This window comes from Gavia stellata, chromosome 26 (genome assembly GCF_030936135.1).
Source record: "Gavia stellata isolate bGavSte3 chromosome 26, bGavSte3.hap2, whole genome shotgun sequence".
In the NCBI taxonomy this organism is placed as follows: Eukaryota; Metazoa; Chordata; class Aves; order Gaviiformes; family Gaviidae; genus Gavia; species Gavia stellata.
Genome location: NC_082619.1, coordinates 502,623 through 518,768, shown reverse-complemented (window position 1 = coordinate 518,768; position 16,146 = coordinate 502,623). Strand labels below are relative to the sequence as shown.

Here is a 16,146-nt window from a genome sequence, read left to right as displayed (position 1 = left end):
CGCGCAGACGCTGCCCGGGGGGTGGTTCGGCACGGCAAAGCAGCGCTTACCTGGGAACTGCAGGCAGCTTTGTGACTGGAATTACAGCGCGTTAGCTGGAGAAAGAGAAAAGACAGCCGTGCCTGGACACCAGCGTCCAACACTCAGTAGGCCGTGCTTACTGATGTGCAACATCCAGCCTGTTTCTAAAGGGAGGTGTTGCACAAAAGGACTTTCTTGTTAAATGCCCACGAATGCAACAGGTGCGCCTACCACTACTATATAAGGAAAACGATTTCCCGGAGCGCTTTCTTTCGCAAACCTACAAGAGGCTGGTTCACCTGGCAGCTTATGGCGAGCGCAAAAGAAAGGCTGTATGAAAACACCATCTTCCAACAGAACTGGTTTTATTGTGTAGTGAAAGACGGCATCTAAAACCAGATGAAGAGGAGTATCAAACAGCGTGTTTGACCTAGTACGTACAAACAAAGAAGCTGCCAAGGCTGGAGCATGTCAATTCCTTGCTCACACAGAATAGAAGCAGTAACTCAGGCTTCCATCTGCATTTTAACAGCTGTTAAGAAACAAGGTAACTGAAGGGTGCAGCTTCTCGAGAGACTGGCAAACAGAAAAGAACCGGGAGACACATCTAGTACGCGCCACGGGATGGCATGGCAAGATGAGAAATCAGCTGGCGATTTTATCACTTTCTCCGTTCTCTATTAGTTTCCTTTTCTTTTCATCCGTTTTCCTCTTGAAGATGTTATCTCTGTAGAACTGAAGTTCTTTGATGCTTTCCCTGATGTCATCAAGTGCTCTGAAAGAGAATTAGGGAGGGTTTCAGAAGGCCTGCGCCCATCTTCAGCTACATGTGGATTCTAACGCTTCTGCAAAATTCCAGGCTGTGAGAAATCAAACTCTGATATGCACGGATCTGTCAGAAATAAAAACAACCCTCCCTAGTCTCGGGTACGTGGAAAGCAATAGAAGTCCACCAGCACTGACGTGCCAGGGAGCAACATACAGCTTATTACTTGATGTCACCGTGGGACACAGAAGCTCCTGAAAGCCAACAGGTTCTACAGCTTCGACTATTATTAAAAGCAATTCAATCCGAGACACCAGAGACACGGGCTCCGGAGACCCGCTTTCAGCTCCTGCTTTGGCCCATTTTGCCTGCTCAGACAGTAAGGTCCGTACAGAAGGAGTAATCGTACTGTGCCTTTCTGCTGTGCAGCACGCCAACCCGTCATTGTGGTAGAGACCCCTACAACAGTCATCCCTTATCTTTTTGCACCAGAGCCTCCTCTCCTGCCTAGCACAGCCACGGCAGAGCAGAGAGACAAACTCTCAGTGACTCCTTTTCACTGCCATTTGGGACAGGTGTAGCTCTAAGCACCAAACAGCCCCTAGAAAAAGTCCACCGCAGACATTTCAACGCGCAGGTGTCTTATGCTTTTTTCCCTACATTTAGTCTGCGCAGGTGGAAGAGCAAAATGGGTGCGCTTACTGTGCATACAGTATACAGTATATACGGACTTATCAAAGCCTATGGATCCCAGAGGAGCCACTGTCTCCTCTGTTCAGAAGAACTAGAAAACGTAGCTTTCTAGAAATGTGCATTAATATTGTACAGAATCTTTTCTTCCGAAACCTCGAGGCAACTGCAACTTTTAGGGATGCCTCAGATGCTGGCAGGAGTGTCACTCAAAATTAAATCCTTCCACAGAAAGGAGAACAAGCTCTCTGACACATTAGGAACTCGGGGAAATAGCCAGGAACAGAACTCTCATCTCCCCATTTGCAGTCATGCAATTTTAGTGTCCCTGTGAACAACCCTGCCCAAAAATAGGACAGATAAAACCCACTGTTAAGCTACCATTTTCATGTGATCTCTCACTGTGATGTCTAAGAAGTGACAGATGTACCTACACTGCCAAACAAGCATCTCGGCTTGAATAGCAAACAGAGCAATTCAGAACAGATAAGGAAACTTCTGATTCGCTGTATTTTAATAATCCCTTTCCCTACACTAACCAGGCTTCGGATGGGAGAATACAAGCGTAGGACAGGGAGCACACGGCCTCCGCCATCTTCTGCATGAGAAGCAGCATGCCTGGAATTCAAAGGAAGCTCGGCATTCTGCTCGGGAAGAGCACGGTTCCTGCGTGACAAGCCCTGCTCTGCTACAGACAAAAGTAGAAACCTCACCTGTGAGAAGCTGCCTTCTTTGGTGCAAACTCATATTCTTCCGGATACCAGCGTCTGTAAGGGGAAAAAAGTGCCACTTAGGAAAGGGAACTGGGATTCAAACACACCTCTGGCAGCTGCTGCGGGTTTGTTACAATTGGTGAAAGAATTTCGGTTTGACCAGCATCTGGAGAAGCCCCAGCCCTGCGAGTCAAGCGCTGCCACTCATAGAGTACTTCACGGCTCATTCTGTGCACCCGCCCGAACAGAAGAGATGAAAGGAGGAGGCGGCTGCCGGCAGCCCTCTCCCAGCAGCCTTTAACCTTGTTTTAGAAGAGCTGGCATTAGCGCCACTTAACAGGCTTCCCTAGATTATCTTTTATACCACTCCTTAATTTGGGGAACGCTTACCTGCAAAGTTCTTTGACAGTGCTCACATCAATGATCCTGTAATGAAGATGCCTCATGAACTGAGGCATGTATTTGTCGAGAAATTTCTTATCTGCATGAACAGAGTTACCTACAAAGACACAAAACAAGACGTTTCTTCAAAGACATTACAAAGCTACTACGAACAACATCTAAACGAGAAGCAGGCTAAGCGAGCTGGGGAAAAGATCATAGGGTATGAAAAGCTACTCGCAAGCAGCTCATTTATCCCATTTTCTAGTAAATATGATTGTAAAGGTTTGTCAGATTTTCATTGCAGGATCACACACGGTTTAAATACACAATCCCTCTATTAATTCTGCAGTTACTACTCCTACAATTTCTCTCACACAGGTAAGTATCACAGTATTATGCAAGCATCGGGTTTTCGGCTAAGTGAAAATAGGCATTGGTATTAATTTCACTTAGCGACAGTCCCAAGACTGCATGTGAATGTCCTGAACGTAGTTCCAGGTAACAGTTCGTTTGGAAGATTCGTATTTGGTGTTTGGTTCGACACACACAGTGAGGAAAAGATGGGGTTGAGCTTGCTGCTCAGATTTTATGGTCACAGGTTGCTGTCAGCAGTTAGGTCGCCCACCCCAATTATAACTGTACAATGAAACGTTACTGCAAAAAAAAAGAATTGAAGTTTCCTGCAGTAACGACGTGCAGTATTTGCTTTAGGGAACCTGCAGAATGGATGATGCCACTACTGAACCTCTCTTGACTAAACAGGTTTTGATTTGCGTGCTAGATCTCAGCACGGAAAACTAAAGCATCCCCACCATGTGCGTCAGCGGGCCTTTTGGCATCCAGCTGTGAGCTGCAGGAGGGACAATGTTGTTATTATTAAGAAAGAACACACTTTACCTGCGAGAGGACAGAGACCCGGGGGCGTCTGTTGTCGTACAAAGGACAGGAACTCATACTCTGCTTGCTGCAATGAAATTTTACTCTCCTTCACAGCCTTGGTAAGGCCAGACTGCAAAAAAGAGCCATCGGTCATAAATCAGGAATACACTGCCATGAAAGATACTTCCAGAAATGCTCAACAGCAAAAGGTCACCCCTGAAAGCACTGTTTGTTCCCCAGCGTGCCCAGAAGTACCACCCGAACTCTTGTATTTCAGTATCTGGGACATCCCCCTGCCTCTGTTCCCTCTGGGTATCTCCACAAGCAGGCCTGACTGACACGCAGGGCGCCGCTCGGGAAGTAAACATCAAAGCAAGTATAACAGTCTTAACACCACCAACTTTCCTGTGGCTTTGGTTTTGGGTTTTTTTTCCCCTGATTGCTGTACTTTCTAGGGGTTCTTCTCAATTACCGAGAGATTATGCAAGCCTCGTTTACCTTGTACACCTGCACATACGTGATCCAGGAGAGTATTGTATTTCTCCCCGCTTAACGAGAGGCATTCACCTCCCCAGCACCAAGCGGTAGGTATAAATAAACAGAAATAATCAGGATCCTGGCTTAAGTGTTTATCAAGATTTCTATAAATCAGAAAAGTTCCTTCTTTCTTTTTTTCAACAGTTAAATGTCAGAACTGCTCCAAGTGTTCTCAGTGATTTATTTCCATCTGGCTGCGCTATATATTTCCACGACTGTGCCGCAAAAATCTACTTGACAGATCCAAGTGGTGGTTAAAAAATTCATTATGTGGCTGCATTTTCATCTATATTCTAATTGCTTCTCTTTTCTTAGTCAATTAAAAGTAAGTAGCTCCTCAGGAGCAGCGATAACGTATGCTACCATCTTCAATTCACTCGTGAACTGAAGCCGAGTTTGAGTCCTCAACTGGAGAAGGGGAAAAGCACCCATCACGGTAAATTAATATTCATTTTCCAAACTCTTGCTAATCCTTCCTGGGGAGAGCAAGATGCTGAAGGGGGGAGGAGGAGGGGGGCAGGAGGAGAGGGGTTAGGGGTGTCTTAAAACTTCAGCCCTTAATTGAAAAGTAACTTGAATTTCAATTCATAATCAGGGATTGGAAAATCCATTCGCTTTCTCGCTACTGGCAAGGAGGAAGCTTTCTTCGGTGGCTGAAAGAACTAAATATAATCTCTTGCTGCAAAAGTTGAGCTTTCGGCGAAAAAATGCTCTAGGCTTACAGCGCTGAGGAGACAGGCAAAAATAAAAATCCAATGTTTACGGTGAATTGGCCTGTTTAATTCTACAAGCACCTACGTTTGCATTGATAAATTTGCATTTTGTCAGCTCTGGACTATTCTACACTGATCTTGCGCCTACTCTTACTTGGGACTTCAAGCCACGTCTTCCCCTTCTCCGTCGGAATTATTCTTTGAATTCTTTTATGCAACACGGAACGGGAGGAGCTGTCAGAGGAGTCCACCCAACCCAGCCTACAGCCAGGGCTCCTGCAGAGGCAGGCCACGGCCAACAGACCAGCGAGCAGACCAGGGAGCAGAGCCCGACTTCTTAACCTCGCGCCAAGAGGCATGACGCTGAACCTCCACCTGTGAAGGTGGGAACCAGTGGCAGTATCCAAGCGTCAGATCCCGCTCCCAGGCCCACCGACGCTTGCCTCGCCCTGCCCGCAGCTCCCCCATGAGCTCTTGCTCCAGCCACCTCAGGGGACCGCTCACTAGCTGTTTGCCTTTGCTGATGTTTCTGGCTCTCAAGTCAGAAAGTGGCTTCCAGCGCTATTCAAACTTATTAAAAACCAGGCTACAAAGCACAGGCCCCTTCGGGGCAATCTTGCAGCTGAGATACGGGATGAAGACTAAAGATACATGAATGCAATTCATGGCTGTGCCACGGATGACTTGTGAGACCTCGGGCAAAATGTTACGCATCAGCTCCTCGGTACAAAATAAGGATGATACTTACTGTCTCCCATCCTTTATCTCCTCTGTTTGATTGCAAACTGTTCAGCACAGGAGTTGTCCCTTTTTAGGTGACTGTACTGCAACTAATAATTCTGAGTTATAGGTTATTCTCACCAGTTGCAAAGAAAGAGAAATGGTGGCATAACTGCTCTAGAAGGGTTACCTTCCCATGATGCTCCTTGCACCACTCAGACATGCTGTCCAGCAGCTCGTCGGGCTGATTAATAATCAGGTTAGGGCCCTGCGGGAAGAGAGGAACACAAAGGCCGTGAAAAAAAAGCTCGGTATCAAGCAGTCATTCCCAGGGTTTCAGCCCTGAGATGCAATGCTGCCATGCGCAGCAAGTCAGCGATTTAGGGGGTCGGAGGGTACAAAGGGGCAGCTCAGCTGTGCAAGGTAACGTAGGCGTCCCCAGGCCCTCGTCTGGGCCCTAAGCGCCCGGTTTGGAGCAGCAGGCGCCAGAGCAGGGGCTGCCCCAGAGCAGCGAGGGCCGCTGTGCAGCAGTTGGGGTTTTTTTCCGCTTCCTCTGGAAGCAGAAAGTCTCCCCGAGGGCACCCGAGGGGCCGAGCAGGCCCCGGCGGGCCGGGCCGCGGGTGTCGGGCGGGCAGGGCTGGGGTGCCCGCGGGGCCCCGGGGGCAGGGCCCGGCTGGGCGGCGGCTCCTCCTCACCTCGGCCAGGACGTTGAGGTCGGAGTCGGTGATGAGGCAGGCCATCTCCAGGATCTGGTCCTTCTCCACGTCCAGGCCCGTCATCTGCCACCGAGGGGAGCGGCACCGTCAGCGCGGCCGCCCGCGCCCCCACCCGCCCCCGCCGCCCCCCGCCCTCCCCTCCCGCGCCCCGCACCTCCAGATCCACCCAGACCATCCGCTGGCCCATGCCGCCGCCGGCCATAGCCGCCGCCCGCCGCCGGCCCCGCCACAGCCGCCCGGCGCAGCTCCGCAGGCGACCCAGGCCAGCGCGGCTGCCGCCCAGCATCGCCGCCAGGCCGCAAAGCGCCGCCGCCGCACTACAGCTCCCGGCGGGCCCCGCGGCGCCGGCTCCCGGGCGGCCGCGGGCGCCGGCCGCGGGGGCTGCTGGGAGATGTAGTCGCGGCGGCGCGGGGGGCGCCGGGAGCCGGCTCCGCCATGGCGTCGCCGCGGGCGGCGGGGGGGCCGGGCCTCGCCCGACCCCGGATAAAAGCGGAGAGGTGCGGGGGACGCACCGGGCCCCGAGCGGCCCCGGTTACGCGGAACCAGCTTGACCCCCCCCAGGGCTGAAATGAGCACGGTTTATCCGCGGGTTTTTGCCAGGGAGACTTTTAATGCTTTTCTCCAAGACAAGGAATAGTCAATATCCTGTATCAAAAACGCCCCGTGAAGCGCTTAAGGTGCCAGAAAGCATCCGTCCCACCTCAGCTCTGCTTAAAAGGAGGGACCCCTGCACCCGGTACAGCGACGGCCCCTTCTGCCGCCGTGCTACAAAAATATGACGGGCTGCTTCGGGGTGCCGCAAGCAAGCGGCGACCGTTTCTCTGAAACTGCGGCACGTTTTCTGTTTTCCCCACGTAAAGCCCCGCGGTGTCGAGGTAACACATTTAAAATCGAGAGGATAGTTTGGGAGGGTTACGCTGCTAGTAGTTTTACAAACGTTAAAAGGTAACTTTGATGAGTTGGGGTGGCTGTTTTTGTTTTTTGTTTTTTTTTTTTATACTCGGTAAAGAAACAGATTGAGCTTTCTTTGCCGTAAAGTTCTTTAAAGCCCGCTGAAGAGGCGTTAATGCCGTGCCGGGTGCCATTTGGCCTCTCTGTAGCTCTCTCTCCGGTAGTCGTAGTCGTGGCTCCAGCCGTCCCGGTGCCTGTCTTCGTAGGCAGGCTCCTCTCTGCCCCCCCTGTAGTGATGCTCGGCGCTGGCGTCGTGCCCCCTCTCCTCAAAGCCGTACTCCTCCCTCTTGCCCCTGCAGTAGTCGGGTCCCCGCTCCCCGAAGCGCTGCTCGCGGCCAAAGTGCCTGCTGTCCGACGGGTGGTAGGGATGGGCGCTCAGCCTGCCCTTGCGTGGCACCTCCGGGCGCCGCAGTGTTTGGGAGGCGGGTGAGGGGTGAAAGGCGTGGGGAGCCTGCTGGTAGGCAGGCAGGGGGAAGCCGGGCTGCTCGTACTTCCCCCCGTACTGAGGCTGCTGCCACATGGCGCTGTTCATCTGGAAAGAGAAGAGGAAGGGTCGGTGGATTGGGTGCACTCGCTTCCCAGCAGAGCACGGGCCAGAGGAATGCTAGCCCCCGTGCCAGCCTCCAAATCACGCTGGGAAAATCACAGGAGAAAATGAAAGTGTTTTGGTTTGGAAATGAAAGTGAACGCGAACTTACAGAGTAGCTATTACCGATGGCTTCATCAATAGCTGAACCCCTAAAGCTCAAAGCCCTCCCTGACACTAACCACCTCGGCAGCAGGTCTGTATTCCCACAGCGTCTCACAATCATTACAGGACGCAAGTACTCAAAATCAAAGACCACTCTGTCACGTATTGTCTGTCAGCCATGGGTGGCTGCAGGGTCAGGCACTATTAGCGCAAGCGAACAGCGTACCACCGCTTGTCTCTGAAGGTTATCAGCAGACGGCAGAGCCCTCTGCACCGATGAGAAGCCCGCTGCTACCATACTGTCAGGATTCCTGTCGTATCTGCAGAAAAAAAAGATGAGGAATTTTAGCCTTAAACTCACGACTGTTGCGGTCCAAGGGGCCCGTGCAGCCTAGTCGTGTTTCTCCCGTTATAAACAAAATAACTGACCAAGCTCTCACTACCGTGGTCAGAAACTGGTGCGCACACGCTTGTGTCGCACATTTGGCAGCGCTCTCCCCACTTCACCTCAGCAGATCTTTTCCGCACGTGTATGAAAACACGACGCTCTTTCTGCATTAGGATTTCAAGCGCCAAGAACACAGGGCACTAGGAATGCAAGTACTTACTCCGTAGGTAAGAAAGACCAAACTATGCTTGGAACGAGAGCTAGGAACGCAGCAAACTGCGCGAATGCTGTTCTCGACTTCGAACTATGTGCACGTACCTACAGTGCGTGCTGACGGGACTCATACCTGCTGCAGTTTGATGCCGGATGTGGCGCACCAGCTGGGCTGGTGTTGGCGGCTCCATGCGGGGAACAAGATGGATTGCCGTCCTGAGCTGCATGACTGCTCCCTGAAGAGAAACAAACGTTTCACAAAACTGAGAAGCACGAGTTAGAGGAACTTGGCTATGCAGTGAACTTGCAAGGCGCTAACAGTTGCCACGTGCTTAATGAGCTTTCGAGTTTTGTTGGTGACCTGCAAAAGCACGTGATCCAGTCTCCAAAACAAGGCGCTGCAACTGTATTCTTAATACCCGCCGGGAAGGATGCAACGGGGTGGCGATATTCTGGCCAACGTGCCTCATTTAACTGACATTGGGTGCAACTTCTACTGCTCGCATGACAATTTACAACAGCTTTTAAGGGTACAAAACGAATAACAAAAAAAAAAACCCCAAACAGAAGACTCAGCTCCAGGATTATAACAGGCCATAACTGACAGAAAGGTCCCCCGCTGAAGGACAGGATAAAAAGCACACGCCTGCTTGACACCGTCGTTCTACGAAATCATTGGCTATTCGGTGAGAAGCACGTGCAATTTACCCAACTAAATATAAATCGGTCGGGCTTTGGGAGGGGGAAGCTGACAGCAGTTTTGCTTTCTCTCTAGTAACCGGGTCAGTGAATGTTTCTTTTTGCGGGTACCTGATCGGAACTGAATTTTGATGGGCCTTCCGTACAGTTTGATCCCGTTAAGCAGGCTCAATCCGTAAGGGACAGATTCTTCATGTTTGAAATTCACAAACGCGAACTGCTTGGGTCTACCATCTCTATCCTTAGGGATTTTAACCTTAATTACTGGACCTGCCTGCGAATCAAGAAACAAAAGGCGTTAAATAGAAATGGAGCAGCTCTCCAAAAAGTTTTAAATCTGCCAAAAACAATTTAAAAGAAAAAAAAGGGAAATAAACCTAAACCAATCAACTTGTAAGGACGCCGTGGAAGATCGCTTGCTCACACGCACAAGCGTTCTGCCGGACGTTGCTGTGCACGGAGACGTTCAGGTGGAGTTTTGGGCAGCAGCACTGCGGGGTGTGCGCACGTCTTGGGGGGGGCGTGGGGTGTCTACAGGGCCCGTGGGATGGAGGGGGGAGTTACACGGCGTGTCCCTGGGGTGCACGGTGCGGGGGATGTGTTTGGGGGTGCACGCAGGGAGCGCCCAGGTGCACACAGGGGAGCACCGGGGTGCGTTCGGGGCGCGAAGTGGGGGTGCTCGGAGAGGGCGGGGGGTCCCGGGGGGCACGCTGCGGGGCGACGGCCGCCCCACGGCCGGGCACGGCGCCGCGGCCCCTCCGAGCGCTGCCTGGGCCCGGCGGGCGCCACGCGGAAGTTTGTTCTCCAGCGGCCGCCGTACCCTGGCCTGGGCCCGCCCCGCCATGGCGGCCGCGGCCTCCCCGCCCCGCCCTCCCCCGGTATAAAGCGCGGCCGGGGGGGCGGCGGCCGCCGCCGGTACCTGGTGAAACAGCTCGAAGATGAGCTCCTCGGTGACCTTGGGGTCCAGGTTCCCCACGAAGAGGGTCCGATCCGCCTCTGCCGCCGCCGCCCCCATCGCCGCGGCCGGGCAGCCCGCGCTCACCCGGCGCCGACGCACGCCTCTGCGCAGGCGCCGGCGGCGTGACGTCGCTGCGTCAGCGGGGGCGCCGCGCCCCGCCCCTTCCGGTGGGCCTGCACGGGGCGGGGGGCGACGGAGGCGGCCGGCGGCGCGGCCTTGCAGGCTCTCTCCGGGGCTTCCAGTCAAGCACTAACTTGTAACAGAGCCTCTTTAGCGAGGGGACTTGCTCGACGCATCAGGCGTAACTGCCCGAGCCCCGGCCAAGCGCTTGAGGCCGGTGTCGCCGACGGTGCCTCGCTGGCGCGAGCCTGCGCACGGGTCACGACGCCCCGCAGCAGGCGGTGGGGTTTTCTCGTTCTCTGTGTTGCTGCCGCCCGGTCGTGAGCAGCCCTCGGATAGACTGAGCGGTGCTGACCCAACGCACCTGCTAGAAACGGCGATACCGATTAAAAAGCGCCCCTAGGCCAGTTGTCTGCAGAGAGGACAGCCTGGAGACTGTGCGAGTGGGGCGGGAAACGGCGCGTGTTCTCTCCTTGGGCTCCCGACCCTGTTCTCTCTTACGAGACGCTGCTTCAGGAGCCCCGCTGCACCCCTGGGGCTGCGTCCCTTCTCGGTGTGCGCACGGGTAGCTGCGCTGACGGCAGGCCTCTAGAATGGAGCGTAGACGTTGGTTTGCGTCGTAAAAGTAACACGGGGAGAAGAAGCGTCAGCAAAGCCGGCTGGAGAACGGTGTGCTCTGTGCCGTCGTTGGGTTTTATTGCTGCGATACTCTTGATGGCCACCGCCATCCCGATGGCTGCCTCCCACGGCTGCACTAACCAGGGGGGGCTGCTCGGCACTCCTCCCTTAAACCTGAATGTGAAGGGGATGCTTTTGGGATCACGTTTGGGTGGAGCACTGGGCAGTCGTCTCCCGGCTGCTTTACTTCTCTGTGTATTTCACAAAATAGCTCCCCTGCAACTGTAATCCCCTGGATATTTCAGAAGGCACCGGATGTAAAACGGATATTTTCCATCTGGAAAAATTTTGAAAGGGGAAGTTGAGCCTTCATTTTTCATTAGATTCCAACGTGTTATGGCAGATCCTATTTTCTTGTTAATTAGGCGCTGTTCATTTTCTTCACTCCATTACTTACTACCGCACCTAGAATTTATATTCATTTGGTTTAATCGTGTTCGCCTGGTTAAATTCTAAACAGTTACTCATTCAGAAAGGAAATTATTACCTCGCTCTGCCAGGACTTCCACTTTGCCTTAATTTCCCTGGAGCCTCGTTTACTTCCCTCTGCTTTTTTTTCCTTTCTGGGTCCCCTTGGGCTTGGCTGGGAGCGCATGCAGCGTTTGTACCGTCGGCGGCTTACTCCACGTGCGCCGGGCGCCTTCAGCGAGCGCCACGGCCGTGCGTGGTGGGCCATACACAGACACGTTCTGCCAGACCTGCAGAAGGTGCTGACAGGCTCAGGGGTTGCCTGTCACAGCCTCGCACAGCTCAGGCCAGAAAAAAGGCGCAACAAAAGAACAGGGAGCTATTTCAGGATTCTCACAGGCACTTATAAATAAATCTGTTGTGGTTTTTTTCCCCTTTTGCGTTAGTATTTTATGCCCTTTTTGCTCTTCAAAGAAGCAAGCTGGAAAACCAGAAGTTTTTTGCTTTGGGGGGCAAAACGCGTTCTTTAGCTGCCTATTTTCACTCTTAATACGCAGGCACTCTTCAATATTGCAGAAACTTCAACCAGTTCCTCTCCAGAGGCAAAACAAGCAACTAGTCCTCCTCGGATCATTGCTTTTGCTCGTGCCTTGCACCTCTGTCTTGGCCTGCCTTCTGAATTACTACTCTTAAAAGCTGTAGATCCCCCACATCTGCCAGCTCGAGCCTCCGGCCCAGCTCTCCCGTGCAGTACAGGAGCCCAGCTGCCGCTCAGCCTGGAAGGGCGGGTCACACCAGCTAACGCGGTAACAGCACACCTTATCCCCGCGTGCAGTTTTCATTACGGCCGTTGAACATCTGGGGGCTGATTGACAGCTGTACAGAGGGGGAGAGGAGCCGACAAAAATGACGGCCGCAGTTACTGCTGAATAAACCGAGCTTTGGTCGCTGGTTTTGATTAGCTTCTTTGGCTTCATCTTCAGGCACGGGGTGAGCTTGGGGGAAGTCGCCCGCTACAAGGGGAGGAGGGAGGAGAGGTGAGGTCCGGGAAGCCAGGGTGCTGTCTCTTTTCACGCCCTCTCCGTCGCGTGGGCTGCGTCCTGCTGTTCGCGAAGCTTGCACAGGCCAGGGGAGAGCTGAGCCACTCATTGCCCGAGTCTGTGTCCTCCCGGCACGAGTCCGACCTGCGCCCAGCCTTGCTGCCTTTGGTGCCACCGTGATTTCTGTTGGCGGGCGGCAGGCAGAATACTGCCCAGCCTCTTCGCTGGGAAAGGCTTTCAATGACTCCTGGCAGGTTGCAACAGAAGGGGGATTGTAGCTACAACCTTCTCTGTGAAGGGAATCATTGTGCTTTTTAAACAGACCATAAAAATCCCCAGCAATGCCGATGTTCGAACAGTTAAACAGCAGTTAAACACGCCAGCGCTACAAGGCCTGGGCATGTTGTTTCCAGAGAACGTGTCAGCAGCTGCTGAATTCCTGCCTTTACTGCACCGTGCTGGCAGGCACGGAGGTCTTTATGGGAACAGTGGCGTTATATTCAGCGTTAACTAGCGAGCAGTGGAGGTCCTGAGCTGCCTCCAAGCATCCTCTGGTTTTCAGCTCCGTTTCTTGGAGCTGGGCGACGAGGCCATTCCTGGTGCTTGCGGCGGTGCCAAAAACCCACACCGTTTGCGCAGGGTGTCCCGGTGGTTCTGGGGATGGTGACACCAAGCAGAGCCGGAGCTGGCGGTGTCACCGGCAGCATCCTCCTCATCTCGCTGACATGGCGTCTCCGATGTACACTTCTGGGGTCATGTGCAATTACATCTCATGACCTTAGTAAGTCTGTACCGGTGCCAATGTACCCTACAGCCCTAAAGACTTCAGTGGGGTTTTTTTTAATTAGGTTCTTGCCAAGAAACGAGAAGGTGACGGGATGGAGAGGAGGCCGAACCCCTCTGGTTCCTACCTGGGCTTGCTGGGTGCCATGGAGCTTCTATGGTACTTGTGGACCATGACTCATTTCGACTCCTTCCTAGGCTGCGTCACTCGCTCTCTCTTACTATATGCCAGCCTCTTCTGTCAGAAATAAGATCTGTGAGGAGATTCTATCTGGGTATATCCAGCGAGAAAATTTCCTATTTCCATATTTCTTTTCACTCTTGAACCCAAACTACCCCAAAAGAAAATTGGCATGAGTAAGGGGAGGTGGAGCTTTTGCAACAAATCCCAAACATTTACTCTAAAAAACTGCTGAGAATTGAGGCATGTTGAGTGTGCTCATATTAATTATTATTAACAATGTCTAGGCTCAAATATCTCTAAAATCAATCTCTGGTGTGTCACAGGTCTGGCTGTCTGGAATCGTGGGAGAACACCTCAGTATGGCCAGCGGCACTGTGAGCCAGAGTAGGTTGCTTTCAGGAGAGCATCATTTCCACCTGCCAACCCTTTCTGCCCTGTTCCTGCACGTGTGCCAGTGCCCGGCAGGTACCTATTGCTGGGGCTGCAGCATTTTGTCAAATGATTTTTACAGGTTTACTGAAAAGATCAGCAGGTACTCTTGGTTCTGTGAGTGCTGGCGATTGTCTGGGTGCAAGGCATGCTGCTCCCCTTGACAGCATCCTTCTTTTCCCCCAACTGTTCAGACAGAGCATGCAGGGTTTGTCCAGAAACCAGAAACAGGTCTGGGTTTGGACAATCTCGCTGCCTTTGCGGCCAAACTTTTTTCCCATAAGAATGGATTTTGGTCTCAAAAAAGCGCGTCATGGCTGAAAGAAGGAAGCTGCTCAGGAGCTCTGCTCTGTCTTGGGAGGATGGCAGGGAAGGGACGTGGGTGCAATTCCTGTTTCTGGGCTGGGGCGAGCCAGCGGGGTTACCCTGTGCCTGGGTTGCCGGTGCGCAGGCGGGGCTTTGAGTGCGGGTGCTGTGCGTGCCGCATAAATCCCGGCCCGTGGATGCTGTTAGAGCATTGCGAGTTTATTTGCTGTCAGATAAAGGGGTAAGGGGCTGTGGGTTACATTGGCAGGGCTTTTTGAAATGAGACACACAGCTGTTTTCCTCCCCATTGCCCACGTGTTATCTGGTGACAGAGGCACGCCTGCATGCCACAAGGCTCAACACGGCTTCACAGTCCGTGCGGATGTCACCGGGCAGGTATGGCTGGACCTCGCTGAACTTCACGTCAAAGCCAGCGCCCTCCACGGCCTCCTCCACCATGTTTCTCTCCAGGTGGAGGCACGAGAAAACCTGCTTGTTGAAGGCGTAGTAGGTTTCCCGGAGGACTGTCACCATCACCAGGTGCCCCCCCGGCTTCACGAGGGCACCGACGTTTCTCAGGGCACTGCGGAAGGTGGCCAGGTCCTTGCAGGCAGCCTCCAAGCAGAGGGTGGAGAGGAGGCAGTCGGCAGGAGGCAGGGACACGGGGTCCACGGGGTTGGCTTTGGTCACGTCGCACTTCAGAACCTGCCTCACCTTCTTTCTCAGTTTCTCCTCTTTCTCAGCCCACTTCTCCCTGGCAAGTAAATAAACAAATAAATAGATGAAGGCTCATGATGTGGTTATTTAGCATCTGCGCCTGCGACTTCATGAATGCCATGGTCAGTGGCAGGGCAGCAGGAAGCCAGCCTCACCTGTCCCCTTCCAGCTCGCAAACGTATTTCACCACCGGCCTCCAGTCGAAGGCTCCTGCTTCGTTCTTCAGCCACTTCTCCAGCTCCCGACGGTTCTGGTCCGTATAGTCCAAGGCGATGATCTCCTGGAAGCGCTCGCAAGCGGACAGAAGCTGGTAGATAGTGGGGCCACAGCCAACATCTATCAGGGTATCGCCCCTCAGCCCATCTAGTGTCGGGGAGGAGGAAGACCATCCCCGTTAGAATGGAGACCGTGCCCCAGGACAGAAACGTCCCAGTGCCTCATCGGGCTGTGCTTCCCCTAACCCAGAAATGTGATCCACAGTGCCACAGACCCACGGCGCAGCCCTGTGCCCTGATGCCCGGGGCTCTCTGGCAGCAGCCCAGCCTGGGGGCAGCTCCTGCAGCAGGTTCAGAGCCCCCAGCCCTGCCCGTGGGCAGGGGCAACGCCTGCTCCTGGAGCAGAGGCACTGACCCGTACCCACCCTTCCCAGCCTGGATTTGACCATATTTCCAGAAACTGCAGAACAACTCCAGCTGGCAATACCCTGTGCGCATAGATATACGTGCATGCATATATATATATATATATATATATAAAAAAAAAAGTGCATGTGTGTGTGCATATATAGCATATAGCTCGCTCTGTGTTGGAGCACAGCCTGAGCAACACGCAGCACAAGGACAGTCCTGCAAATGGCGCCGTCCGACGTTGCCGAGCACCTCCGGGCGGGTACTCACCCAGGGAGAACATTTTAAATAGGCTCCTCAGGTTTTGCATAAGAAATGTGTTTGGCCGTCCCTGGCTGTCGCTCAAGCTGTAAAATTCTTTCAAATACTCCTGAGGGTCGAAACTCTGCTGGTAAACATCTGCGTCGGTGAAGACCGCCGGAGCGTCCATCCTGCCGGGACCAGGCTCTGCTGCTCGCTCCTCCTGCCATACGTTGCGTAGCCCCTGTTGTACTTTCAGTTTTAACCTCCCTCCCGCGTCCTCCGCTCCGGGTGCCGGCCGGACACACTCCTCTTCATGACCAGTGCTGTCTCTTGCTCTCCATTTTTGCACCGAGCTTTACTTCTTCCGTAATAACTCGCTGTTGAACCCCCCAAGCAGCCCCTGAGCTGTACGATCCCCCGCACAAATGACCGTAATTAATGGCAATCCCTGGGATTACATTACACGTCCCTGGCTTTACAGTAATTGATGGCAATAAACCAGTACCGTGCGAGCCAGTATCGCCGGCAGTCACAGCCCAGCAGCTCTGTAAACCGTATTAGTGCGTCCGACAC

The 16,146-nt window shown here is 53.4% G+C and overlaps 3 protein-coding genes across 3 annotated transcripts; all 3 read right to left on the bottom strand.

The window, feature by feature from the left end:
* Positions 1–378: 378 nt before the first annotated feature.
* REXO2 (RNA exonuclease 2) lies at positions 379–6,425 on the bottom strand. Its single transcript, XM_059829758.1, has 7 exons — positions 6,294–6,425; positions 6,119–6,202; positions 5,614–5,691; positions 3,472–3,583; positions 2,581–2,689; positions 2,191–2,244; positions 379–796 (listed from the first exon to the last, which is right to left on the bottom strand). The coding sequence occupies exons 1-7, from the start codon at positions 6,423–6,425 to the stop codon at positions 667–669; spliced, it is 699 nt and encodes a 232-aa protein (XP_059685741.1). The 3' UTR covers positions 379–666.
* Positions 6,426–6,751: 326 nt separating this feature from the next.
* On the bottom strand, positions 6,752–10,102 carry RBM7 (RNA binding motif protein 7). Its single transcript, XM_059829745.1, has 5 exons — positions 10,001–10,102; positions 9,193–9,355; positions 8,516–8,618; positions 8,008–8,101; positions 6,752–7,622 (listed from the first exon to the last, which is right to left on the bottom strand). Exons 1-5 carry the CDS (start codon positions 10,094–10,096, stop codon positions 7,203–7,205), a joined length of 876 nt encoding a protein of 291 aa, XP_059685728.1. The 5' UTR covers positions 10,097–10,102; the 3' UTR covers positions 6,752–7,202.
* Positions 10,103–14,255: 4,153 nt separating this feature from the next.
* On the bottom strand, positions 14,256–15,760 carry NNMT (nicotinamide N-methyltransferase). Its single transcript, XM_059829546.1, has 3 exons — positions 15,601–15,760; positions 14,860–15,067; positions 14,256–14,741 (listed from the first exon to the last, which is right to left on the bottom strand). The coding sequence occupies exons 1-3, from the start codon at positions 15,758–15,760 to the stop codon at positions 14,306–14,308; spliced, it is 804 nt and encodes a 267-aa protein (XP_059685529.1). The 3' UTR covers positions 14,256–14,305.
* Between the last annotated feature and the right edge of the window lie 386 nt (positions 15,761–16,146).

Excerpts from the sequence above, each read along its gene's own strand:
- REXO2 (XM_059829758.1), bottom strand. The coding sequence starts at position 6,425 with ATGCTGGGCGGCAGCCGCGCTGGCCTGGGTCGCCTGCGGAGCTGCGCC. Across the intron at positions 2,690-3,471 it reads GGGTCTCTGTCCTCTCGCAG|GTAACTCTGTTCATGCAGAT; the intron begins GTAAAGTGTGTT and ends GTGTCTTTGTAG. Across the intron at positions 2,245-2,580 it reads ACTGTCAAAGAACTTTGCAG|ACGCTGGTATCCGGAAGAAT; the intron begins GTAAGCGTTCCC and ends TTCCCCTTACAG.
- RBM7 (XM_059829745.1), bottom strand. The coding sequence starts at position 10,096 with ATGGGGGCGGCGGCGGCAGAGGCGGATCGGACCCTCTTCGTGGGGAAC. Across the intron at positions 8,619-9,192 it reads CAAAATTCAGTTCCGATCAG|GGAGCAGTCATGCAGCTCAG; the intron begins GTACCCGCAAAA and ends GTTTCTCTTCAG. Across the intron at positions 8,102-8,515 it reads CCGGCATCAAACTGCAGCAG|ATACGACAGGAATCCTGACA; the intron begins GTATGAGTCCCG and ends TTTTTTCTGCAG.
- NNMT (XM_059829546.1), bottom strand. The coding sequence starts at position 15,760 with ATGGACGCTCCGGCGGTCTTCACCGACGCAGATGTTTACCAGCAGAGT. Across the intron at positions 15,068-15,600 it reads ATTTAAAATGTTCTCCCTGG|ATGGGCTGAGGGGCGATACC; the intron begins GTGAGTACCCGC and ends CCCCGACACTAG. Across the intron at positions 14,742-14,859 it reads TGCGAGCTGGAAGGGGACAG|GGAGAAGTGGGCTGAGAAAG; the intron begins GTGAGGCTGGCT and ends TTTACTTGCCAG.